At 48.6% G+C, this 25,562-nt stretch overlaps 1 protein-coding gene across 2 annotated transcripts in view; it reads left to right on the top strand.

The window, feature by feature from the left end:
• LOC129839676 (protein kinase C beta type) overlaps positions 1 to 25,562 on the top strand; it is a 132,227-nt gene that overhangs the window by 99,169 nt on the left and 7,496 nt on the right. Inside the window, exons 10-17 of one of the 2 annotated variants that reach the window (XM_055907229.1) lie at positions 8,808 to 8,981; positions 11,187 to 11,278; positions 11,644 to 11,706; positions 15,232 to 15,370; positions 16,732 to 16,812; positions 16,933 to 17,040; positions 17,114 to 17,254; positions 21,504 to 24,338. In XM_055907229.1, the coding sequence (XP_055763204.1) occupies positions 8,808 to 8,981; positions 11,187 to 11,278; positions 11,644 to 11,706; positions 15,232 to 15,370; positions 16,732 to 16,812; positions 16,933 to 17,040; positions 17,114 to 17,254; positions 21,504 to 21,653 (948 nt within the window). In that variant the 3' untranslated portion in view covers positions 21,654 to 24,338. Of the gene's footprint in view, positions 1 to 8,807; positions 8,982 to 11,186; positions 11,279 to 11,643; positions 11,707 to 15,231; positions 15,371 to 16,731; positions 16,813 to 16,932; positions 17,041 to 17,113; positions 17,255 to 21,503; positions 24,339 to 25,562 lie in introns of those variants that run through there. The other variant, XM_055907228.1, reaches the window with a different exon arrangement.

Below are 25,562 nucleotides of genomic sequence, written 5' to 3'. Positions count from 1 at the left end.
AGTGGAGAGACTGTATGTGGGGGAGTGGAGAGACTGTATGTGGGGGACAGAGAGACTGTATGTGGGGGACAGAGAGACTGTATGTAGGGGAGTGGAGAGACTGTATGTGGGGGACAGAGAGACTGTATGTAGGGGAGTGGAGAGACTGTATGTAGGGGAGTGGAGAGACTGTATGTAGGGGAGTGGAGAGACTGTATGTGGGGGAGTGGAGAGACTGTATGTAGGGGAGTGGAGAGACTGTATGTGGGGGAGTGGAGAGACTGTATGTAGGGGAGTGGAGAGACTGTATGTAGGGGAGTGGAGAGACTGTATGTAGGGGAGTGGAGAGACTGTATGTAGGGGAGTGGAGAGACTGTATGTAGGGGAGTGGAGAGACTGTATGTAGGGGAGTGGAGAGACTGTATGTAGGGGACAGAGAGACTGTATGTAGGGGAGTGGAGAGACTGTATGTGGGGGAGTGGAGAGACTGTATGTGGGGGACAGAGAGACTGTATGTGGGGGACAGAGAGACTGTATGTAGGGGAGTGGAGAGACTGTATGTGGGGGACAGAGAGACTGTATGTAGGGGAGTGGAGAGACTGTATGTAGGGGAGTGGAGAGACTGTATGTAGGGGAGTGGAGAGACTGTATGTGGGGGAGTGGAGAGACTGTATGTAGGGGAGTGGAGAGACTGTATGTAGGGGAGTGGAGAGACTGTATGTAGGGGACAGAGAGACTGTATGTGGGGGAGTGGAGAGACTGTATGTAGGGGACAGAGAGACTGTATGTAGGGGAGTGGAGAGACTGTATGTAGGGGAGTGGAGAGACTGTATGTGGGGGAGTGGAGAGACTGTATGTAGGGGAGTGGAGAGACTGTATGTGGGGGACGGAGAGACTGTATGTGGGGGAGTGGAGAGACTGTATGTGGGGGACAGAGAGACTGTATGTAGGGGAGTGGAGAGACTGTATGTAGGGGAGTGGAGAGACTGTATGTGGGGGAGTGGAGAGACTGTATGTAGGGGACAGAGAGACTGTATGTGGGGGAGTGGAGAGACTGTATGTAGGGGAGTGGAGAGACTGTATGTGGGGGACGGAGAGACTGTATGTAGGGGAGTGGAGAGACTGTATGTAGGGGAGTGGAGAGACTGTATGTGGGGGAGTGGAGAGACTGTATGTGGGGGAGTGGAGAGACTGTATGTAGGGGAGTGGAGAGACTGTATGTGGGGGAGTGGAGAGACTGTATGTAGGGGAGTGGAGAGACTGTATGTAGGGGAGTGGAGAGACTGTATGTGGGGGACAGAGAGACTGTATGTAGGGGAGTGGAGAGACTGTATGTGGGGGAGTGGAGAGACTGTATGTAGGGGAGTGGAGAGACTGTATGTAGGGGAGTGGAGAGACTGTATGTAGGGGAGTGGAGAGACTGTATGTAGAGGACAGAGAGACTGTATGTGGGGGAGTGGAGAGACTGTATGTAGGGGAGTGGAGAGACTGTATGTAGGGGAGTGGAGAGACTGTATGTAGGGGAGTGGAGAGACTGTATGTAGGGGAGTGGAGAGACTGTATGTAGGGGAGTGGAGAGACTGTATGTAGGGGAGTGGAGAGACTGTATGTAGGGGAGTGGAGAGACTGTATGTAGGGGAGTGGAGAGACTGTATGTGGGGGACGGAGAGACTGTATGTAGGGGAGTGGAGAGACTGTATGTAGGGGAGTGGAGAGACTGTATGTAGGGGGAGTGGAGAGACTGTATGTAGGGGAGTGGAGAGACTGTATGTGGGGGAGTGGAGAGACTGTATTTGGGGGAGTGGAGAGACTGTATTTGGGGGAGTGGAGAGACTGTATGTAGGGGAGTGGAGAGACTGTATTTGGGGGATGGAGAGACTGTATGTAGGGGAGTGGAGAGACTGTATGTGGGGGACGGAGAGACTGTATGTGGGGGACAGAGAGACTGTATGTAGGGGAGTGGAGAGACTGTATTTGGGGGAGTGGAGAGACTGTATGTAGGGGAGTGGAGAGACTGTATGTGGGGGAGTGGAGAGACTGTATGTAGGGGAGTGGAGAGACTGTATTTGGGGGATGGAGAGACTGTATGTAGGGGAGTGGAGAGACTGTATGTGGGGGACGGAGAGACTGTATGTGGGGGACAGAGAGACTGTATGTAGGGGAGTGGAGAGACTGTATTTGGGGGATGGAGAGACTGTATGTAGGGGAGTGGAGAGACTGTATGTAGGGGAGTGGAGAGACTGTATGTAGGGGAGTGGAGAGACTGTATGTGGGGGAGTGGAGAGACTGTATGTAGGGGAGTGGAGAGACTGTATGTAGGGGGAGTGGAGAGACTGTATGTGGGGGACAGAGAGACTGTATGTAGGGGAGTGGAGAGACTGTATGTAGGGGACAGAGAGACTGTATGTAGGGGAGTGGAGAGACTGTATGTAGGGGAGTGGAGAGACTGTATGTAGGGGAGTGGAGAGACTGTATGTAGGGGAGTGGAGAGACTGTATGTAGGGGAGTGGAGAGACTGTATGTAGGGGAGTGGAGAGACTGTATGTAGGGGAGTGGAGAGACTGTATGTGGGGGAGTGGAGAGACTGTATGTGGGGGAGTGGAGAGACTGTATGTGGGGGAGTGGAGAGACTGTATGTAGGGGAGTGGAGAGACTGTATGTAGGGGAGTGGAGAGACTGTATGTGGGGGACAGAGAGACTGTATGTAGGGGAGTGGAGAGACTGTATGTGGGGGAGTGGAGAGACTGTATGTGGGGGAGTGGAGAGACTGTATGTGGGGGAGTGGAGAGACTGTATGTGGGGGAGTGGAGAGACTGTATGTAGGGGAGTGGAGAGACTGTATGTAGGGGAGTGGAGAGACTGTATGTAGGGGAGTGGAGAGACTGTATGTGGGGGAGTGGAGAGACTGTATGTAGGGGAGTGGAGAGACTGTATGTGGGGGAGTGGAGAGACTGTATGTAGGGGAGTGGAGAGACTGTATGTAGGGGACGGAGAGACTGTATGTGGGGGACAGAGAGACTGTATGTGGGGGAGTGGAGAGACTGTTTGTAGGGGAGTGGAGAGACTGTATGTGGGGGACAGAGAGACTGTATGTGGGGGAGTGGAGAGACTGTATGTAGGGGAGTGGAGAGACTGTATGTAGGGGAGTGGAGAGACTGTATGTAGGGGACGGAGAGACTGTATGTGGGGGACTGGAGAGACTGTATGTGGGGGAGTGGAGAGACTGTATGTAGGGGAGTGGAGAGACTGTATGTAGGGGAGTGGAGAGACTGTATGTAGGGGAGTGGAGAGACTGTATGTGGGGGAGTGGAGAGACTGTATGTAGGGGACAGAGAGACTGTATGTGGGGGAGTGGAGAGACTGTATGTAGGGGAGTGGAGAGACTGTATGTAGGGGAGTGGAGAGACTGTATGTAGGGGAGTGGAGAGACTGTATGTGGGGGAGTGGAGAGACTGTATGTAGGGGACAGAGAGACTGTATGTGGGGGATGGAGAGACTGTATGTAGGGGAGTGGAGAGACTGTATGTAGGGGAGTGGAGAGACTGTATGTAGGGGACAGAGAGACTGTATGTGGGGGAGTGGAGAGACTGTATGTAGGGGAGTGGAGAGACTGTATGTAGGGGAGTGGAGAGACTGTATGTGGGGGAGTGGAGAGACTGTATGTGGGGGACGGAGAGACTGTATGTAGGGGAGTGGAGAGACTGTATGTAGGGGAGTGGAGAGACTGTATGTAGGGGAGTGGAGAGACTGTATGTAGGGGACGGAGAGACTGTATGTAGGGGACGGAGAGACTGTATGTGGGGGACAGAGAGACTGTATGTAGGGGAGTGGAGAGACTGTATGTAGGGGACGGAGAGACTGTATGTAGGGGACGGAGAGACTGTATGTAGGGGACGGAGAGACTGTATGTGGGGGACAGAGAGACTGTATGTAGGGGAGTGGAGAGACTGTATGTGGGGGAGTGGAGAGACTGTATGTGGGGGAGTGGAGAGACTGTATGTAGGGGAGTGGAGAGACTGTATGTAGGGGAGTGGAGAGACTGTATGTAGGGGAGTGGAGAGACTGTATGTGGGGGACGGAGAGACTGTATGTAGGGGAGTGGAGAGACTGTATGTAGGGGAGTGGAGAGACTGTATGTAGGGGAGTGGAGAGACTGTATGTAGGGGAGTGGAGAGACTGTATGTAGGGGACAGAGAGACTGTATGTGGGGGAGTGGAGAGACTGTATGTAGGGGAGTGGAGAGACTGTATGTAGGGGAGTGGAGAGACTGTATGTGGGGGAGTGGAGAGACTGTATGTGGGGGAGTGGAGAGACTGTATGTAGGGGACAGAGAGACTGTATGTAGGGGACAGAGAGACTGTATGTGGGGGAGTGGAGAGACTGTATGTGGGGGAGTGGAGAGACTGTATGTAGGGGAGTGGAGAGACTGTATGTGGGGGAGTGGAGAGACTGTATGTAGGGGACAGAGAGACTGTATGTAGGGGAGTGGAGAGACTGTATGTAGGGGAGTGGAGAGACTGTATGTAGGGGAGTGGAGAGACTGTATGTAGGGGAGTGGAGAGACTGTATGTAGGGGAGTGGAGAGACTGTATGTAGGGGAGTGGAGAGACTGTATGTAGGGGAGTGGAGAGACTGTATGTGGGGGACAGAGAGACTGTATCTAGGGGAGTGGAGAGACTGTATGTGGGGGAGTGGAGAGACTGTATGTAGGGGAGTGGAGAGACTGTATGTAGGGGACAGAGAGACTGTATGTAGGGGAGTGGAGAGACTGTATGTAGGGGAGTGGAGAGACTGTATGTGGGGGACAGAGAGACTGTATGTGGGGGACAGAGAGACTGTATGTGGGGGAGTGGAGAGACTGTATGTAGGGGAGTGGAGAGACTGTATGTAGGGGAGTGGAGAGACTGTATGTAGGGGAGTGGAGAGACTGTATGTGGGGGAGTGGAGAGACTGTATGTAGGGGACAGAGAGACTGTATGTGGGGGATGGAGAGACTGTATGTAGGGGAGTGGAGAGACTGTATGTAGGGGAGTGGAGAGACTGTATGTGGGGGACGGAGAGACTGTATGTAGGGGAGTGGAGAGACTGTATGTAGGGGAGTGGAGAGACTGTATGTAGGGGAGTGGAGAGACTGTATGTAGGGGACGGAGAGACTGTATGTAGGGGACGGAGAGACTGTATGTGGGGGACAGAGAGACTGTATGTAGGGGAGTGGAGAGACTGTATGTAGGGGACGGAGAGACTGTATGTAGGGGACGGAGAGACTGTATGTGGGGGACAGAGAGACTGTATGTAGGGGAGTGGAGAGACTGTATGTGGGGGAGTGGAGAGACTGTATGTAGGGGAGTGGAGAGACTGTATGTAGGGGAGTGGAGAGACTGTATGTAGGGGAGTGGAGAGACTGTATGTGGGGGACGGAGAGACTGTATGTAGGGGAGTGGAGAGACTGTATGTAGGGGAGTGGAGAGACTGTATGTAGGGGAGTGGAGAGACTGTATGTAGGGGACAGAGAGACTGTATGTGGGGGAGTGGAGAGACTGTATGTAGGGGAGTGGAGAGACTGTATGTAGGGGAGTGGAGAGACTGTATGTGGGGGAGTGGAGAGACTGTATGTGGGGGAGTGGAGAGACTGTATGTAGGGGACAGAGAGACTGTATGTGGGGGAGTGGAGAGACTGTATGTGGGGGAGTGGAGAGACTGTATGTAGGGGAGTGGAGAGACTGTATGTGGGGGAGTGGAGAGACTGTATGTAGGGGACAGAGAGACTGTATGTAGGGGAGTGGAGAGACTGTATGTAGGGGAGTGGAGAGACTGTATGTAGGGGAGTGGAGAGACTGTATGTAGGGGAGTGGAGAGACTGTATGTAGGGGAGTGGAGAGACTGTATGTAGGGGAGTGGAGAGACTGTATGTAGGGGACAGAGAGACTGTATCTAGGGGAGTGGAGAGACTGTATCTAGGGGAGTGGAGAGACTGTATGTGGGGGAGTGGAGAGACTGTATGTAGGGGAGTGGAGAGACTGTATGTAGGGGACAGAGAGACTGTATGTAGGGGAGTGGAGAGACTGTATGTAGGGGAGTGGAGAGACTGTATGTGGGGGACAGAGAGACTGTATGTGGGGGACAGAGAGACTGTATGTGGGGGACTGGAGAGACTGGATGTGGGGGAGTGGAGAGACTGTATGTAGGGGAGTGGAGAGACTGTATGTAGGGGAGTGGAGAGACTGTATGTAGGGGAGTGGAGAGACTGTATGTAGGGGAGTGGAGAGACTGTATGTAGGGGAGTGGAGAGACTGTATGTAGGGGACAGAGAGACTGTATGTAGGGGACAGAGAGACTGTATGTAGGGGAGTGGAGAGACTGTATGTAGGGGAGTGGAGAGACTGTATGTGGGGGAGTGGAGAGACTGTATGTAGGGGAGTGGAGAGACTGTATGTGGGGGACAGAGAGACTGTATGTGGGGGAGTGGAGAGACTGTATGTGGGGGAGTGGAGAGACTGTATGTAGGGGAGTGGAGAGACTGTATGTAGGGGAGTGGAGAGACTGTATGTAGGGGAGTGGAGAGACTGTATGTAGGGGAGTGGAGAGACTGTATGTAGGGGAGTGGAGAGACTGTATGTAGGGGAGTGGAGAGACTGTATGTAGGGGACAGAGAGACTGTATGTAGGGGAGTGGAGAGACTGTATGTAGGGGAGTGGAGAGACTGTATGTAGGGGAGTGGAGAGACTGTATGTGGGGGACAGAGAGACTGTATGTAGGGGAGTGGAGAGACTGTATGTAGGGGAGTGGAGAGACTGTATGTGGGGGAGTGGAGAGACTGTATGTAGGGGAGTGGAGAGACTGTATGTAGGGGAGTGGAGAGACTGTATGTAGGGGAGTGGAGAGACTGTATGTAGGGGAGTGGAGAGACTGTATGTAGGGGAGTGGAGAGACTGTATGTAGGGGAGTGGAGAGACTGTATGTAGGGGAGTGGAGAGACTGTATGTAGGGGAGTGGAGAGACTGTATGTAGGGGAGTGGAGAGACTGTATGTAGGGGACAGAGAGACTGTATGTAGGGGAGTGGAGAGACTGTATGTGGGGGACAGAGAGACTGTATGTAGGGGAGTGGAGAGACTGTATGTAGGGGAGTGGAGAGACTGTATGTAGGGGAGTGGAGAGACTGTATGTAGGGGAGTGGAGAGACTGTATGTAGGGGACTGGAGAGACTGTATGTGGGGGAGTGGAGAGACTGTATGTGGGGGACAGAGAGACTGTATGTAGGGGACAGAGAGACTGTATGTAGGGGAGTGGAGAGACTGTATGTAGGGGAGTGGAGAGACTGTATGTAGGGGAGTGGAGAGACTGTATGTAGGGGAGTGGAGAGACTGTATGTGGGGGAGTGGAGAGACTGTATGTAGGGGAGTGGAGAGACTGTATGTAGGGGAGTGGAGAGACTGTATGTAGGGGAGTGGAGAGACTGTATGTAGGGGAGTGGAGAGACTGTATGTAGGGGAGTGGAGAGACTGTATGTAGGGGAGTGGAGAGACTGTATGTAGGGGAGTGGAGAGACTGTATGTAGGGGAGTGGAGAGACTGTATGTGGGGGACAGAGAGACTGTATGTAGGGGAGTGGAGAGACTGTATGTAGGGGAGTGGAGAGACTGTATTTGGGGGATGGAGAGACTGTATGTAGGGGAGTGGAGAGACTGTATGTGGGGGACGGAGAGACTGTATGTGGGGGAGTGGAGAGACTGTATGTAGGGGAGTGGAGAGACTGTATGTGGGGGAGTGGAGAGACTGTATGTGGGGGAGTGGAGAGACTATGTAGGGGGAGTGGAGAGACTGTATGTGGGGGACGGAGAGACTGTATGTAGGGGAGTGGAGAGACTGTATGTAGGGGAGTGGAGAGACTGTATGTGGGGGAGTGGAGAGACTGTATGTGGGGGAGTGGAGAGACTGTATGTAGGGGAGTGGAGAGACTGTATGTAGGGGAGTGGAGAGACTGTATGTAGGGGACAGAGAGACTGTATGTAGGGGAGTGGAGAGACTGTATGTGGGGGAGTGGAGAGACTGTATGTGGGGGAGTGGAGAGACTGTATTTGGGGGAGTGGAGAGACTGTATGTAGGGGAGTGGAGAGACTGTATGTAGGGGAGTGGAGAGACTGTATGTAGGGGAGTGGAGAGACTGTATGTAGGGGAGTGGAGAGACTGTATGTAGGGGACAGAGAGACTGTATGTAGGGGAGTGGAGAGACTGTATGTGGGGGACAGAGAGACTGTATGTAGGGGAGTGGAGAGACTGTATGTGGGGGAGTGGAGAGACTGTATGTAGGGGAGTGGAGAGACTGTATGTAGGGGAGTGGAGAGACTGTATGTAGGGGAGTGGAGAGACTGTATGTGGGGGAGTGGAGAGACTGTATTTGGGGGAGTGGAGAGACTGTATTTGGGGGAGTGGAGAGACTGTATGTAGGGGAGTGGAGAGACTGTATGTGGGGGAGTGGAGAGACTATGTAGGGGAGTGGAGAGACTGTATGTAGGGGACAGAGAGACTATGTAGGGGAGTGGAGAGACTGGTTGCAGAGACTGGTTGGAGAGACTGGTTGGAGAGACTGTATTTGGGGGACGGAGAGACTGGTTGGAGAGACTGGGGGGGTGGAGACTGTATTTGGGGGAGGGAGAGACTGGTTGGAGAGACTGGGGGGGCGGAGACTGTATTTGGGGGAGGGAGAGACGTGTATTTGGGGGACGGCGAGACTGTGTGTTACTCTGTTAAAGGTCCTGTTAAATATCCCCTCGTCTCCAGGTGATGTTAGCGGAGCGTAAAGACCCTGTTAAATATCCCCTCCTCTCTAGGTGATGTTAGCGGAGCGTAAAGGGGCAGACGAGCTGTACGCCGTGAAGATCCTGAAGAAGGATGTTGTGATTCAGGATGATGATGTGGAGTGCACCATGGTGGAGAAGAGAGTCCTGGCCCTGTCCGGGAAACCTCCCTTCCTCACACAGCTCCACTCCTGCTTCCAGACCATGGTAAACACACACACACACACACATACACACACACACACAGAGGCACACACCATCCTCAAGAGCAGGTGTACTGCTTTTATCAGTGTTTTCTGAGGTGGAATTCTGGGAATACCTGGGGAATACTGAACAGTCTCTCTCCCTCCCTCCCTCTCTCTCTCCCTCTCTCTCTCTCTCTCGCTCTCGCTCTCGCTCTCGCTCTCTCTCTTTCTCAATCCTTGCTGTCTTTCTCTCTACCTCTCTCCTCCCTCTCTTTGTCTTCTCTTGAGAGCCAGGTCTGTCTATGGTGTCCTCCTTCAATAGGAAGGCTATGCTCACTGAGTCTGTACATAGTCAAATATTTTCTTAATTTTGGGTCAGTAACAGTGGTCAGGTATTCTGCCACTGTGTACCCTCTGTTTAGGGCCAGTCACAGTGGTCAGGTATTCTGCCACTGTGTATTCTCTGTTTAGGGTCAGTCACAGTGGTCAGGTATTCTGCCACTGTGTACTCTCTGTTTAGGGTCAGTCACAGTGGTCAGGTATTCTGCCACTGTGTACTCTCTGTTTAGGGTCAGTCACAGTGGTCAGGTATTCTGCCACTGTGTACTCTCTGTTTAGGGCCAGTCACAGTGGTCAGGTATTCTGCCACTGTGTATTCTCTGTTTAGGGCCAAATAACATTCCAGTTTGCTCTGTTTCTTGGTTGATTATTTCTAGTGTGTCAAATAGTTATATTTTTGCTTTCTCGTGATTTGGTTGAGTCTAATTGTGTTTCTGTCCTGGGGCTCTGTGGGGTCTGTTTGTGTTTGTGCTCTAGAGCAGCAGTATCTAGACAGAATTGGTATTTGTTGTCTTGGCTACGGGACCTTTTCTGGAACACCATAATATTTATCTTAATATTATAATATTAATATCAATATGATATTAATATAAATACCATAATATTTATCTTATTGAGACTCACTGTCAGGGCCCAAGTCTGACAGAATCTATGAAGAAGGTCCAGGTGCTGCTGTAGGACCTCCTTGGTTGGGGACAGAAGCACCAGATCATCTGCAAACAGTAGATATTTTGATTTCTGAGTCCAGTAGGGGGGTGATTTCTGAGTCCAGTAGGGGGGTGATTTCTGAGTCCAGTAGGGTGGTGATTTCTGAGTCCAGTAGGGTGGTGATTTCTGAGTCCAGTAGGGTGGTGATTTCTGAGTCCAGTAGGGTGGTGATTTCTGAGTCCAGTAGGGTGGTGATTTCTGAGTCCAGTAGGGTGGTGATTTCTGAGTCCAGTAGGGGGGTGATTTCTGAGTCCAGTAGGGGGGTGATTTCTGAGTCCAGTAGGGGGGTGATTTCTGAGTCCAGTAGGGGGGTGATTTCTGAGTCCAGCAGGGTGGTGATTTCTGAGTCCAGCAGGGTGGTGATTTCTGAGTCCAGCAGAGTGGTGATTTCTGAGTCCAGCAGGGTGGTGATTTCTGAGTCCAGCAGGGTGGTGATTTCTGAGTCCAGTAGGGTGAGGCCGGGTGCTGCAGACTGTTCTAGTGCCTTCGCCAATTTACTGATAAATATGCTGAAGAGGGTGGGGCTCAAGCTGCATCCCTGTCTCACCCCGCGGTCCTAAGGAAATAAATTGGTGTGTTTTATTGCCAATTTGTTGTTTGTGTACATTGATTTTATAACGTCGTATACACTCCCCCCAACACCGCTTCCATCAATTTGTACTGGACTGTTCTGCTGTGATGTGGAGACTTTGGTCAATGTCTGGGGTGGACTGTTCTGCTGTGGTGTGGAGACTTTGGTCAGGGTCTGAGGTGGACTGTTCTGCTGTGGTGGGGAGACTTTGGTCAGGGTCTGAGGTGGACTGTTCTGCTGGCTTCTCTGCGGGGGTGGCCAGCTCTCTAGTGGGTTGTTCTCTGTCACACGTCATCGTTATCACCCTCTCCTCCAGCAGTCTGATCCTATCCTCTAGTGCTCTGTTCTTCTCCTGCTCTTTCTCCTGTTGAAGTTGTCTCACCACAGTCCAAAGTGCAGATATGTCTCTCTCCACCTCCAGCTCTCCGGGTCTGCTTGAAGGGGTGTTCTTGTTGATGGAGTTTCTCTCTCTCTCTCTCTCTCTGTCTAATCTCTTTCTATGTCCCTCTCTCTGTGTCTCTCTCTGTCTTTCTCTCTGTTTCTATCTCCCTCCCCTCTCTCTTTAACCCTTCTCTCTCTCTCTCTCTCTCTCTCTCTCTCTCTCTCCAGGACAGGTTATATTTTGTGATGGAGTATATCAACGGAGGAGACCTCATGTATCAGATCCAGCAGGTCGGCAAGTTCAAGGAACCCCACGCTGTGTGAGTACACACACACAGACACCACACACACACACACACACACACACACACACACACACACACACACACACACAGACACACACACACGCACACACACACACAGACACGCACACACGCACACACACACGCACACACACACGCACACACACACGCACACACACACGCACACACACACACACACACAGACACGCACACACGCACACACACACGCACACACACACGCACACACACACGCACACACACACACACACACACACGCACACACACACGCACACACACACGCACACACACACGCACACACACACACAGACACACGCACACACGCACGCACTCCTGTGCCTGGTCTAACTCAGTGTGGTGTGTAGTTTCTATGCTGCAGAGATCTCCATCGGCCTCCTCTTCCTCCATTCCAAAGGCATCGTTTACCGGTGAGTGACTGTTTTACTTCATGTTTGTTACGTGTGGTATTCCGTCTGGCCCCGCGGCCTTGTGAATGTTTGTTACGTGTGGTATTCCGTCTGGCCCAGCGGCCTTGTGAATGTTTGTTACGTGTGGTATTCCGTCTGGCCCAGCGGCCTTGTGAATGTTTGTTACGTGTGGTATTCCGTCTGGCCCAGCGGCCTTGTGAATGTTTGTTACGTGTGGTATTCCGTCTGGCCCAGCGGCCTTGTGAATGTTTGTTACGTGTGGTATTCCGTCTGGCCCAGCGGCCTTGTGAATGTTTGTTACGTGTGGTATTCCGTCTGGCCCAGCGGCCTTGTGAATGTTTGTTACGTGTGGTATTCCGTCTGGCCCAGCGGCCTTGTGAATGTTTGTTACGTGTGGTGACTACAGGAAGCAGAGGGCCGAGCATCAACCTGTTGTAGTGGAGCGGGTGGAGAGTGGGTCCACATCCCTAATGGTCTATCATGGTCCAAACACACTGACACGGTCGTGAAACGGGCGCGACAACGCCTCTTCCCCCTCAGGAGACTGAAAAGATTTGTCATGGGCCCTCAGATCCGCAGCAGTCTAAGGCACTGCTTCTCAGGGCTAGAGGCGTCACTACAGACCCTGGTTCGATTCCAGGCTGTATCACAACCGGCCGTGATTGGGAGTCCCATAGGGCGGCGCACAATTGGCCCAGCTTTGGCCGGGGTAGGCCTTCATTGTAAATAAGAATATGTTCGTAACTGACTTGCCTAGTTACATATTACCTCAACAACCTCATACCCCTGCACATTGACTCGGTACTTGTACTCCTTGTACATAGACTCATTATTGTGTCACTATTTCCTTTATTTTTTTTTTGCAAATTTGTCTTACTTTCTAACTCTGCATTGTTGGGAAAGGGCTCGTAAGTAAGCATTTCACAGGAACAGCTGGTGCTCTCATGCATGGTTCAGTGTTGCTTGTCTCGAAGCAAGCATAGAAGGCATTTAACTTGTCTGGTAGGCTCGCATCACTGGTGTCGTGATTTGACTTTTAACATTAATCTAAAGACTGTTATTTATCGAATCAACCTAAATATGTTTACTTGTTACCCAATTTAAATGAATCATGTAACACTCATTAGGATCTGGGGCACCGTGCGGATCTTTAAAGAGTTACCAGCTCCCAAATTAAACTCTAAAGGTCTTTACCTATCACATCTATAAACAGTCAACTTATTCATCATAACCTCGTATCATATCATCATTCTGAACAGTCGTAACCTTGTATCTTCTAAAACCAGAGCCTTTCTCAGTGGTGTAAAGTACTTCAGTAAAAATACTTTAAAGTACGTCAGTAAACTCTCTCGGTAAATAGAATGGTCTGCAACTCTTTCTAACAAAAACTCTTTCTTAACATTAGAAACACACCGGCTGTTGTTGACAACGGGACGCAACCCTCCCCCTCTCACCTTACCCGGGTCTGCCATCCGGTCTTGACGATGCATAGAAAAACCAGAGAGTTATATATCCTACAAATACCCAGGTGTCTGGCTAGACTGTAAACTCTCCTTCCAGACTCATATCAAACATCTCCGATCCAAAATCGAATCTAGAATCGGCTTTCTATTTCGCAACAAGGCCTCCTTCACCCACGCCGCCAAATTTACCCTCGTAAAACTGACTATCCTACCGATCCTCGACTTCGGCGATGTCATCTACAAAATAGCTTCCAATACTCTACTCAGCAAACTGGATGCAGTCTATCACAGTGCCATCTGTTTTTTCACCAAAGCCCCATATACTACCCACCACTGCGACCTGTATGCTCTAGTCGGCTGGCCCTCGCTACATATTCTTAGCCAGACCCACTGGCTCCAGGTCATCTATAAGTCTTTGCTAGGTAAAGCTCCACCTTATCTCAGCTCACTGGTCACCATAGCAGCACCCACCCGTAGCATGCGCTCCAGCAGGTATATCTCACCAGTCATCCCCAAAGCCAACACCTACTTTGGCTGCCTTTCCTTCCAGTTCTCTGCTGCCAGTGACTCGAACGAATTGCAAAAAATTGCTGAAGCTGGACATTTCCCTCACTAACTTTAAACATCAACTATCTCAGCAGCTAACCAATCGCTGCAGCTGTACATAATCCATCTGTAAATAGCCCACCCAATCTACCTACCTCATCCCCATATTGTTTTCATTTACTTTGCTGCTCTTTTGCCCACCAGTATCACTACTTACACACCATCATCTGCTCATCGTCATCTGCTCATCTATCACTCCAGTGTTAATCTGCTAAATTGTAATTACTTTGCTACCATGCTCTATTTATTGCTTTACCTCCTAAACCATTTACACACACTGTGTATAGACTTTCTTTTTTTCTACTGTATTATTGACTGTGTTTGTTTATACCATATGTAACTCTGTTGTTGTTTATGTCACACTGCTTTGCTTATCTTGACCAGGTCACAGTTGTAGATGAGATCTTGTTCTCGACTGGCCTACCTGGTTAAATAAAGGTGAAATAAATAAATCCACGTCCTTGTTCAGCAATGACTCCGAGAAACATACGGTAGTCTTGAACGGAGCTCATCCAGTTTGTTCTGCACGTTCGCCAACAGAGGGAAAGCCGCGGTCTCCATTCTCTCAAACGTCTTGTCACGCCGGAGCCTCGCTAGCCTCTCTTTCCCCTGCCGCTTCCCGGGGATTAGGGCCTGATCCGGGCTAAACGTCCAGAGCTGCCAACTCGTTGAAGTAGAAATCTTCTTCATCCAAATCCGGGTTAGTAATCGCTGTTCTGATGTCCAGACGCTGTTGTCATGGAGACGTTGTTCTCAACGCGTGTTTGTGCTGACTGGTCGGATTCGGCTGTCGGACTGCCACATTGTGAAGCGTGATTCATCACTCCATAGAATGCATTTCCGCTGCTGCAGAGTTCAATGGCGGCGAGCTTTACACCACTCCGGCCGACGCTTTTGCATTACGCACGGTGATCTTAGCCTTGTGTGCGGCTGCTCAGCCACGGAAACCCATTTCACGAAGCTCCCGACGAACAGTTCTTGTGCCGACGTTGTTTCCAGAGGCAGTTCGGAACTCGGTAGTGAGTGTTGCAACCAAGGACAGATGACTTTTATGCGCTTCCTGCTTCAGCACTCGGCAGGCCTGTTCTGTGAGCTTGTGTGGCCTACCACTTAGCGGCTGAGGCGTTGTTGCTCCTAGACGTTTTCACTTCACAATAACAGCACTTACAGTTGACCGGGGCAGCCCTAGCAGGGCAGAAATTTGACAAACTGACTTGTTGGAAAGGTGGCATCCTAAGACGGTGCCACGTTGAACATCACTGAGCTCTTCATTAAGGACGTTCTACTGCCAATGTTTGTCTATGGAGATTGAAAGGCTGTGTGCTCAACTTTATACACCGGTCAGCAACGGGTGTGGCTGAAACAACCGAATACACACGGGTGTCCACATACTTTTGTATATATAGTGTATGTTTAACGTGTGTGTATGTTTAACGTGTGTGTGTGTCTCTCCTAGGGATCTGAAGCTGGACAACGTGATGCTGGATGCAGAAGGTCACATTAAGATAGCTGACTTTGGGATGTGTAAAGAGAACATGTTAGACGGTGTCACCACCAAGACCTTCTGTGGGACCCCAGACTACATCGCTCCTGAGGTAATGGTCTCTTCTGTTCTTCAGCTCCCTATCCTCTTCTTTCTCCTCCCCCCCTTAGTCCTCTATCCTCCTATCTCATCCCTCTCTCCTCCCCTCCCCTTAGTCCTCTATCCTCCTCCTATCTCATCCCTCTCTCCTCCCCCCTTAGTCCTCTATCCTCCTCCTATCTCATCCCTCTCTCATCCCCCTTAGTCCTCTATCCTCCTCCTATCTCATCCCTCTCTCCTCCCCTTAGTCCTCTCTCCTCCCAGACTACATCGCTCCTGAGGTAATGGTCTCTTCTGTTCTTCAGCTCCCTATCCTCTTCTTTCTCCTCTCCTCCCCCCTTAGTCCTCTCTCCTCCCAGACTACATCGCTCCTGAGGTAATGGTCTCTTCTGTTCTTCAGCTCCCTATCCTCTTCTTTCTCCTCTCCTCCCCTTAGTCCTCTCTCCTCCCAGACTACATCGCTCCTGAGGTAATGGTCTCTTCTGTTCTTCAGCTCCCTATCCTCTTATTTCTCCTCTCCCCCCCTTAGTCCTCTATCCTCCTCCTATCTCATCCCTCTCCTCTCCCCTTAGTCCTCTATCCTCCTCCTATCTCTTCCCTCTCCCCCCCTTAGTCTTCTATCCTCCTCCTATCTCATCCCTCTCTCCTCCCCCCCTTAGTCCTCTATCATCCTCCTATCTCATCCCTCTCTCCTCTCCTTAGTCCTCTATCCTCCTCCTATCTCTTCCCTCTCCCCCCTTAGTCCTCTATCCTCCTCCTATCTCTTCCCTCTCCCCCCCTTAGTCTTCTATCCTCCTCCTATCTCATCCCTCTCTCCTCTCCCCTTAGTCCTCTATCCTCCCATCTCATCCCTCTCCTCCCCCCTTAGTCCTCTATCCTCCTATCTCATCCCTCTCTCCTCCCCCCTTAGTCCTCTATCATCCTCCTATCTCATCCCTCTCTCCTCCCCCCTTAGTCCTCTATCATCCTCCTATCTCATCCCTCTATCCTCCCCCCTTAGTCCTCTATCCTCCTCCTATCTCATCCCTATCTCCTCTCCCCTTAGTCCTCTATCCTCCTATCTCATCCCTCTCCTCCCCCCTTAGTCCTCTATCCTCCTTTCTCATCCCTCTCTCCTCTCCCCTTAGTCCTCTATCCTCCTCCTATATCATCCCTCTCCTCTCCCCTTAGTCCTCTATCCTCCTCCTATCTCATCCCTCTCTCCTCCCCCTTAGTCCTCTATCCTCCTCCTATCTCATCCCTCTCTCCTCCCCCCCTTAGTCCTCTATCCTCCTCCTATCTCATCCCTCTCTCCTCCCCCCCTTAGTCCTCTATCCTCCTCCTATCTCATCCCTCTATCCTCCTCCTATCTCATCCCTCTCTCCTCTCCTCCAGATCATAGCTTACCAGCCCTATGGGAAGTCCGTGGACTGGTGGGCCTTTGGAGTTCTGCTCTACGAGATGCTGGCTGGACAGGTAGGGGGGTGTGTGTGTGTGTGTGGGTGGGTGATATTTGTCTCGGTACATAGTCTTACAGTACGTAGTGCAGAATGTCAGCCGTGTCCTCTCAGCGGTGCTCTGTGTGTCCCTCCCCAGCCTCCGTTCGATGGTGAGGATGAGGATGAGTTGTTTCAGTCCATCATGGAGCACCACGTCTCCTACCCCAAGTCCATGTCCAAGGAGGCTGTCGCCATCTGCAAAGGGGTGAGTATACACACTTACACTCTCTATCTCTCACTCTCACACACACACTCTGACCTCTGACCCCTGTCTCTAGTTGATGACTAAGCACCCAGGGAAACGTCTGGGCTGTGGTCCGGAGGGGGAGAGGGATATAAAGGAACATGCTTTCTTCCGTTACATGGACTGGGACAAACTGGAGAACAAGGAAGTCCAGCCGCCCTTCAAACCCAAAGCTGTGAGTCTAACCTTTATAACCTATCTCTACCTATATATATATAACCCTCTATACCCTCATTATAACTACCTACTACCCCTTCAAACCCTAAGCTGTAGAATAGATCCACTGGATCTCTAAGCTGTAGAATAGATCCACTAGATCTCTAAGCTGTAGAATAGACCACTAGATCTCTAAGCTGTAGAATAGATCCACTAGATCTCTAATCTGTAGAATAGTTCCACTAGATCTCTAAGCTGTAGAATAGATCCACTAGATCTCTACGCTGTAGAATAGATCCACTAGATCTCTACGCTGTAGAATAGATCCACTAGATCTCTACGCTGTAGAATAGATCCACTAGATCTCTACGCTGTAGAATAGATCCACTAGATCTCTAAGCTGTAGAATAGATCCACTAGATCTCTAAGCTGTAGAATAGTTCCACTAGATCTCTAAGCTGTAAACCTATAGAATATTCTAGATCCACTAGATCTGGTAAAAACAGGTACTTTTTCCAAATGTTGTTTTGTAACAGCCTGAATTTAAATTGGATTCATTTGAGATTTTGTGTCACTGGCCTTTACACAATACCCCATAATGTCAAAGTGAAATTATGTTTTTAGAAGAAAAAAAATTGAGAACCTGTTTGAGAACCTGAAATGTCTTGAGTCAATAAGTATTTAACCCCTTTGTTATGTCAAGCCTAAAGTAGTTCAGGAGTGAAATGTGCTTAACATAATAAATTGCATGGACTCTGTGTGCAATAATAGTGTTTAACATGATTTTTGAATGACTACCTCATCTCCGTACCCCACACATACAATTAACTGTAAGGTCCCTCAGTCGAGCAGTGAATTTCAAACAAAGATTCAAACATAAAGACCAGGGAGGTTTTCCAATGCATCAAAAAGAAGGCCATCTATTGGTAGATGGGTAAAAATGTAAAAAAGCAGACATTGAATATCCCTTTGAGCATGGTGAAGTTATTAATTACACTTTGGATGGTGTATCAATACACCCAGTCACTACAAAAGTAACAGGCGTCCTTCCTAACTCAGTTGCTGGAGAGGAAGGAAACTGCTCAGGGATTTCACCATGAGGCCAATGTTGACTTTTTAAAACGACTACAGAGTTTAATGGCTGTGATAGGAGAAAACTGAGGATGGATCAACATTGTAGTTACTCCACAATACACATCTAAATGACAGAGTGAAAATAAGGAAGGCTGTACAGAATAAAAAATATTCCAAATTATGCATCCTGTTTGCAATAAGGCACTAAAGTAAAACTGCAAAAAAAATGGCAAAGAAATTAACTTCATGTCCTGAATACAAAACGTTATGTTTGGAGAATATCCAACACAACACATCACTGAGTACCGCTCTTTATATTTTAAAGCATGGTGGGGGCTGCATCATGTTATGGGTATGCTTGTCATCGGCAAGGACTAGGGAGGTTTTTAGGATAAAAAGAAACAGAATAGAGCTAAGCACAGGCAAAATCCTAAAGGAAAACCTGGTTCAGTCTGCTTTCCAACAGACACTGGGAAACAAATTCACCTTTCAACAGGACAATAACCTAAACCACAAGGCCAAATCTAAACTGGAGGAGCTTACCAAGATGACATTGAATGTCCCTGAGTGGCCTCGTTACAGTTTTGGCTTAAATTGGCTTGAAAATCTATGGCAAGACTTGACAATGTCTGTCTAGCAATGATCAGCAACCAACTTGACAGTGCTTGGATCATTTTTTAAAGTTTAATGTGCAAGTGTTGCACAATCCAGGTGTGCAAAGCTCTTAGAGACTTACCCAGAAAGACTCACAGCTCTAATCGTTGTCAAAGGTGATTCTAACATGTATTGACTCAGGGGGTTAAATACTTACCTAATCAAGAAATATATTTGTTTTATTTTTCATACAGTTTTTACAAATGTTACAATTTTTCTTCCAATTTTACATTCCAGAGTATTTTGTGTAGATTGTTGATTAAAACAATGACAATTAAATCCATTTGAATCCACTTTGTAACAACAACAAAATGTGGGAAAAAGTCAAAGGCAAGTCAAACAGCAATTGGTTCATTCATCCCCCAAGCCCTGCCCACAAACCTCAAATATCATCCGCCATTAGTCTGAGCCAACAGATGCCAATGTCTCATTGACGGGATTCCATTAATCTGACCCAGGCTCCAGGGTAGGCGTCTCATTGAGGGGATTCCATTAATCTGACCCAGGCTCCAGGGTAGGCGTCTCATTGAGGGGGTTCCATTAATCTGACCCAGGCTCCAGGGTAGGCATCTCATTGAGGGGATTCCATTAATCTGACCCAGGCTCCAGGGTAGGTGTCTCATTGAGGGGATTCCATTAATCTGACCCAGGCTCCAGGGTAGGCGTCTCGTTGAGGGGGTTCCATTAATCTGACCCAGGCTCCAGGGTAGGCGTCTCATTGAGGGGATTCTATTAATCTGACCCAGGCTCCAGGGTAGGCGTCTCATTGAGGGGATTCCATTAATCTGACCCAGGCTCCAGGGTAGGCGTCTCATTGAGGGGATTCCATTAATCTGACCCAGGGTAGGCGTCTCATTGAGGGGATTCCATTAATCTGACCCAGGCTCCAGGGTAGGCGTCTCATTGAGGGGATTCCATTAATCTGACCCAGGCTCCAGGGTAGGCGTCTCATTGAGGGGGTTCCATTAATCTGACCCAGGCTCCAGGGTAGGCGTCTCATTGAGGGGGTTCCATTAATCTGACCCAGGGTAGGTGTCTCATTGAGGGGATTCCATTAATCTGTCCCACGGCTCAGCATAATTGCTGTTCTGTTAGAGAAGGCTACTCCTCCCTCACCGCCCGTTCACAGGCCTCAGCCCGGTGTCCCTCAGCCCGGTGTCCCTCAGCCCGGTGTCCCTCAGCCCGGTGTCCCACGGCTCAGCATAATTGAACCCACTGGTTCGCGTTGTCGCTAGGTCACAGGATGGTGAGGCTTCATTGACTCATTTGAACCAATGAAAGTCCAAGGATGTCCGGTCCGAATTGTGATTGGTTGGCTGATTTTATTATCCAATCCAATATTCTCATTCTTACGTCACTAGTCCATTCATCCAATGACCAGCTTTTACCCCTTGAGTTTCTGTTATTTATTTTTTTCCTTCAGAGTCGTTTTAAGTTGGTATGAAATGAATCAGCACCACACTGGTGGAAAAAAAGAATTATTATATTCTGTTGTGGATGAGGACCGGATGACTCTGCATCAATCTACATTATATTTATATTCTGTTGTGGATGAGGACCGGATGACTCTCCATCCATCTACTTCATTATATTTATATTATGTTGTGGATGAGGACTGGATGACTCTCCATCCATCTACTTCATTATATTATATTATGGATGAGGACCGGATGACTCTCCATCCATCTACTTCATTATATTTATATTATGTTGTGGATGAGGACTGGATGACTCTCCATCCATCTACTTCATTATATTATATTATGGATGAGGACCGGATGACTCTCCATCCATCTACTTCATTATATTTATATTATGTTGTGGATGAGGACTGGATGACTTGACATCCATCTACTTCATTATATTTATATTATGTTGTGGATGAGGACTGGATGACTTGACATCCATCTACTTCATTATATTTATATTTTGTTGTGGATGAGGACTGGATGACTCTCCATCCATCTACTTCAGTATATTATATTATGGATGAGGACCGGATGACTCTCCATCCATCTACATTATATTTATATTATGTTGTGGATGAGGACTGGATGACTCTGTCCATCTACATTATATTTATTTTCTGTTGTGGATGAGGAATGGATGACTCTCTGTCCATCTACTTCATTATATTTATATTATGTTGTGGATGAGGACCGGATGACTCTCCGTCCATCTACATTATATTTATATTATATTATGGATGAGGACTGGATGACTCTCCATCCATCTACATTATATTTATATTCTGTTGTGGATGAGGACTGGATGACTCTCCATCCATCTACTTCATTATATTTATATTATGTTGTGGATGAGGACTGGATGACTCTCCATCCATCTACTTCATTATATTTATATTTTGTTGTGGATGAGGACTGGATGACTCTCCATCCATCTACATTATATTTATATTCTGTTGTGGATGAGGACCGGATGACTCTGTCCATCTCCATTATATTTATCCTCTGTTTCTCCTCTACTTTCTGTGTTTTTATTTCATCCATCCATCCCTCTTCTCTCTCCCTCCTCCACAGTGTGGTCGCGACGCAGAGAACTTTGACCGTTTCTTTACACGCCACCCCCCCGTCTTGACCCCCCCTGACCAGGAGGTCATCATGAACCTGGACCAGGAAGAGTTCCAGGGATTCTCATTTGTTAACCCAGAGTACCCCGACATGGACTGACCAATCACAGCGCTGCATTAGCTCCATGATCCTGCCCCCTTCTTCCAGATCTCATTTCATTACCAGGATATGGTTTAGGACCAAGGGCGTGTCTCAATTATCTCTCCTCCCTCTTGACGTGCACTTGTCCACTACTCCCGAGTGGCACGGCGGTCTAAGGCACTGCATCTCAGTTCAAGAAGCGTCACTACAGTCCCTGGTTCAAATCTAGGCTTTATTACAGCGGTCTAAGGCACTGTATCTCAGTGCTGGAGTCGTCACTACAGACCCTGGTTCAAATCCAGGCTGTATCACATGATCGGGAGTCCTAATAGGGCGGGGCACGATTGGCCCAGCGTCGTCCAGTTTTGGCCGGGGGTAGACCGTCATTACAAATAAGAATTTGTTCTTAACTGACTTGCCTAGTTAAATGAAGGTAAAATAAAAAATAAAAAATAAACACAAATGTAAAAACATTGTAATGGTGTAAAGCTGGAGTAGAGCTTCCATTTTACCATTCATTTCCTTTCAAGTGAACAAGTGCATACTTTGGGAGAGAAGGGGAGAGAATTGGGAGAATTAGCCATATCCACTACCCATATCTACTGTTCAAACCCTAACCTAAACACAGATCTAGGATCAGATTCCCCCCAATGCCCCAGTCTGAACCATTATGGAGATCTGACCTCTGATCAGCGGTTAAAGACAACTTCTACTCAACAGAACAGAAGGACCCAATGTGTCTTTGAAATCCTATAAATGCTGAATCAATCGATTTTAACTAATCGATAATAAAATCAATCAGTTACATTCCACCATCAACCAATCAAATGACCTCCCACTGTTCTGGGACCAATATTGACCGACTGATCGAACTGATCGACTTTCTACTATTAATGATCAATCAGGGTATTGTTTTTGTATTGATTAGGGATTTACTGTCAGAATACTAGAATTGTTATGACGTGTTAGCATGTTAGCATGTTAGCATCATGTTATTACAGGGAGGGAGGCTGAATATACGTAGCCTCCTTGGTACTGTCACCACCACCACCTCACACACCATGTTACGTTACTGTAAAACTGTGCCAAAGCAGGGTCAGAGTTCAGGGTCCAGTGTCCTCCGTTACCAGGGAGACACACTGCAGCCATTTTGTGCCACAGAGCCCAACAACCACACCTCAGAATAGTATTCACTGCAACTGGAAACGCACAGACACACTGCAGCCATTTTGTGCCACAGAGCCCAATAACCACACCTCAGAATAGCATTCACTGCAACTGGAAACAGACAGACACACCAGGGTTCATCTCCAGTAGTCTGTCAACCCAGTCCAACCACCCATCTCTAGATATCGCTCTGAGACCGGGGCCCATTCCCTCTATAGTGACCTGCTATTGACCAGAGAGGGCCCATTCCCTCTATAGTGACCTGCTATTGACCAGAGAGGGCCCATTCCCTCTATAGTGACCTGCTATTGACCAGAGAGGGCCCATTCCCTCTATAGTGACCTGCTATTGACCAAAGAGGGCCCATTCCCTCTATAGTGACCTGCTATTGACCAGAGAGGGCCCATTCCCTCTATAGTGACCTGCTATTGACCAGAGAGGGCCCATTCCCTCTATAGTGACCTGCTATTGACCAGAGAGGGCCCATTCCCTCTATAGTGACCTGCTATTGACCAGGTCCCTGGCCCATTCCCTCTATAGTGACCTGCTATTGACCAGAGAGGGCCCATTCCCTCTATAGTGGCCTGCTATTGACCAGGTCCCTGGCCCAGTAGAAAGTAGTGCATAGGGAGATCAGTGTGTGATTTCAGATGCTGTCTAGGACTTATCTGACCACTGCCAAACAGGGATGTTATAGTTGATACTTAACCAGGGGACTTAGTTAGTACTGGTTTAGTTAACCATGGTGTTAGTTAGTACTAGTTTAGTTAACTAGGGGGTTAGTTAGTTAGTACTTGGTTAGTTAACCAGGGGGGTTAGTTAGAACTAGGTTAGTTAACTAGGTGGTTAGTTAGTTAGTACTTGGTTAGTTAACCAGGGGGGTTAGTCAGTACTAGTTTAGTTAACTAGGGGGTTAGTTAGTTAGTACTTGGTTAGTTAACCAGGGGGGTTAGTTAGTACTAGGTTAGTTAACTGGTTATTAGTACCGGGGGGGTGGGCGGTGTTCTGTAACTGTTTAAAGAGAGATCTGATTATATTACCAGTTAAATGTGTCAAACAGGACTACACTGGAACATTTCTTTTCTTGTGTCAAGAGTGACTGGGTATGATGAGGAGGATTACAATGATGATGAGGATGATAACAATGAGAATGAGGATAATGAGGATGTTGATGATAATGATGATAATGAGGATGGTAATGAGGATAATGAGGATGATGACAATGAGGATGGTAAATGAGGATGTTGATGATGTTGATAATGAGGATGATGATGGATCTTGTTTTGTGTGTCCGCTGAGCTAAAGGCTATAGGCCTCATCTGATCTTGTTTTGTGTGTCCGCTGAGCTAAAGGCTATAGGCCTTATCTGATCTTGGGGAGTTAACTCAAGTGTCTACTGTCTTACAGGAAACTTACAGAGATGTGTAACGATGTAGAGAGAGGGTGTGTGTCGTTGATCTTGTGTAAGTGTAAATCTGTCTTCTGATTGGATAATATAATATAACTCAACTCACCTCCTGGTGCCTAACGTCTCAACCAGCGTACTGCTATCTGTCTCATTACACACACACACACACACACACAGACACAGACACAGACACACACACACAGACACAGACACACACACACACACACACACACACACACACACACACCTTAATTGAGAAGCAGACCAGACCATATCCTAGTCTACATAGAAACCCCTTGAGAAGCAGACCGTGTACTAGTCCACATAGAAACCCCTTGAGGAGCAGATTCAGTCTACTAGTCCACATAGAAACCCATTGAGGAGCAGATTCAGTCTACTACTCCACATAGAAACCCCTTGAGAAGCAGATTCAGTCTCCTAGTCCACATAGAAACCCCTTGAGGAGCAGACTGTCTACTAGTCCACATAGAAACCCATTGAGGAGCAGATTCAGTCTACTACTCCACATAGAAACCCCTTGAGAAGCAGATTCAGTCTCATAGTCCACATAGAAACCCCTTGAGGAGCAGACTGTCTACTAGTCCACATAGAAACCCCTTGAGAAGCAGACGCTGTCTACTAGTCCACATAGAAACCCCTTGAGAAGCAGACTGTCTACTAGTCCACATAGAAACCCCTTGAGAAGCAGACTGTCTCCTAGTCCACATAGAAACCCCTTGAGAAGCAGACTGTCTACTAGTCCACATAGAAACCCCTTGAGAAGCAGACTGTCTCCTAGTCCACATAGAAACCCCTTGAGAAGCAGACTGTCTACTAGTCCACATAGAAACCCCTTGAGAAGCAGACTCAGTCTCCTAGTCCACATAGAAACCCCTTGAGAAGCAGATTCAGTGTACTCGTCCACATAGAAAACCCTTGAGAAGCAGACTGTCTACTACTCCACATAGAAACCCCTTGAGAAGAAGATTCAGTCTCCTAGTCCACATAGAAACCCATTGAGGAGCAGACTGTCTACTAGTCCACATAGAAACCCCCTGAGAAGCAGACTGTCTCCTAGTCCACATAGAAACCCCCTGAGAAGCAGACTGTCTACTAGTCCACATAGAAACCCCTTGAGAAGCAGACTCAGTGTACTCGTCCACATAGAAAACCCTTGAGAAGCAGACTGTCTCCTAGTCCACATAGAAACCCCTTGAGAAGCAGACTCAGTGTACTCGTCCACATAGAAACCCCTTGAGAAGCAGACTGTCTCCTAGTCCACATAGAAACCCCTTGAGAAGCAGACTCAGTGTACTCGTCCACATAGAAACCCCTTGAGAAGCAGACTGTCT

The sequence above is a fragment of the Salvelinus fontinalis genome, chromosome 40, assembly GCF_029448725.1.
Source record: "Salvelinus fontinalis isolate EN_2023a chromosome 40, ASM2944872v1, whole genome shotgun sequence".
NCBI lineage: Eukaryota > Metazoa > Chordata > Actinopteri > Salmoniformes > Salmonidae > Salvelinus > Salvelinus fontinalis.
This window is presented reverse-complemented; position numbering and strand designations above follow the sequence as displayed.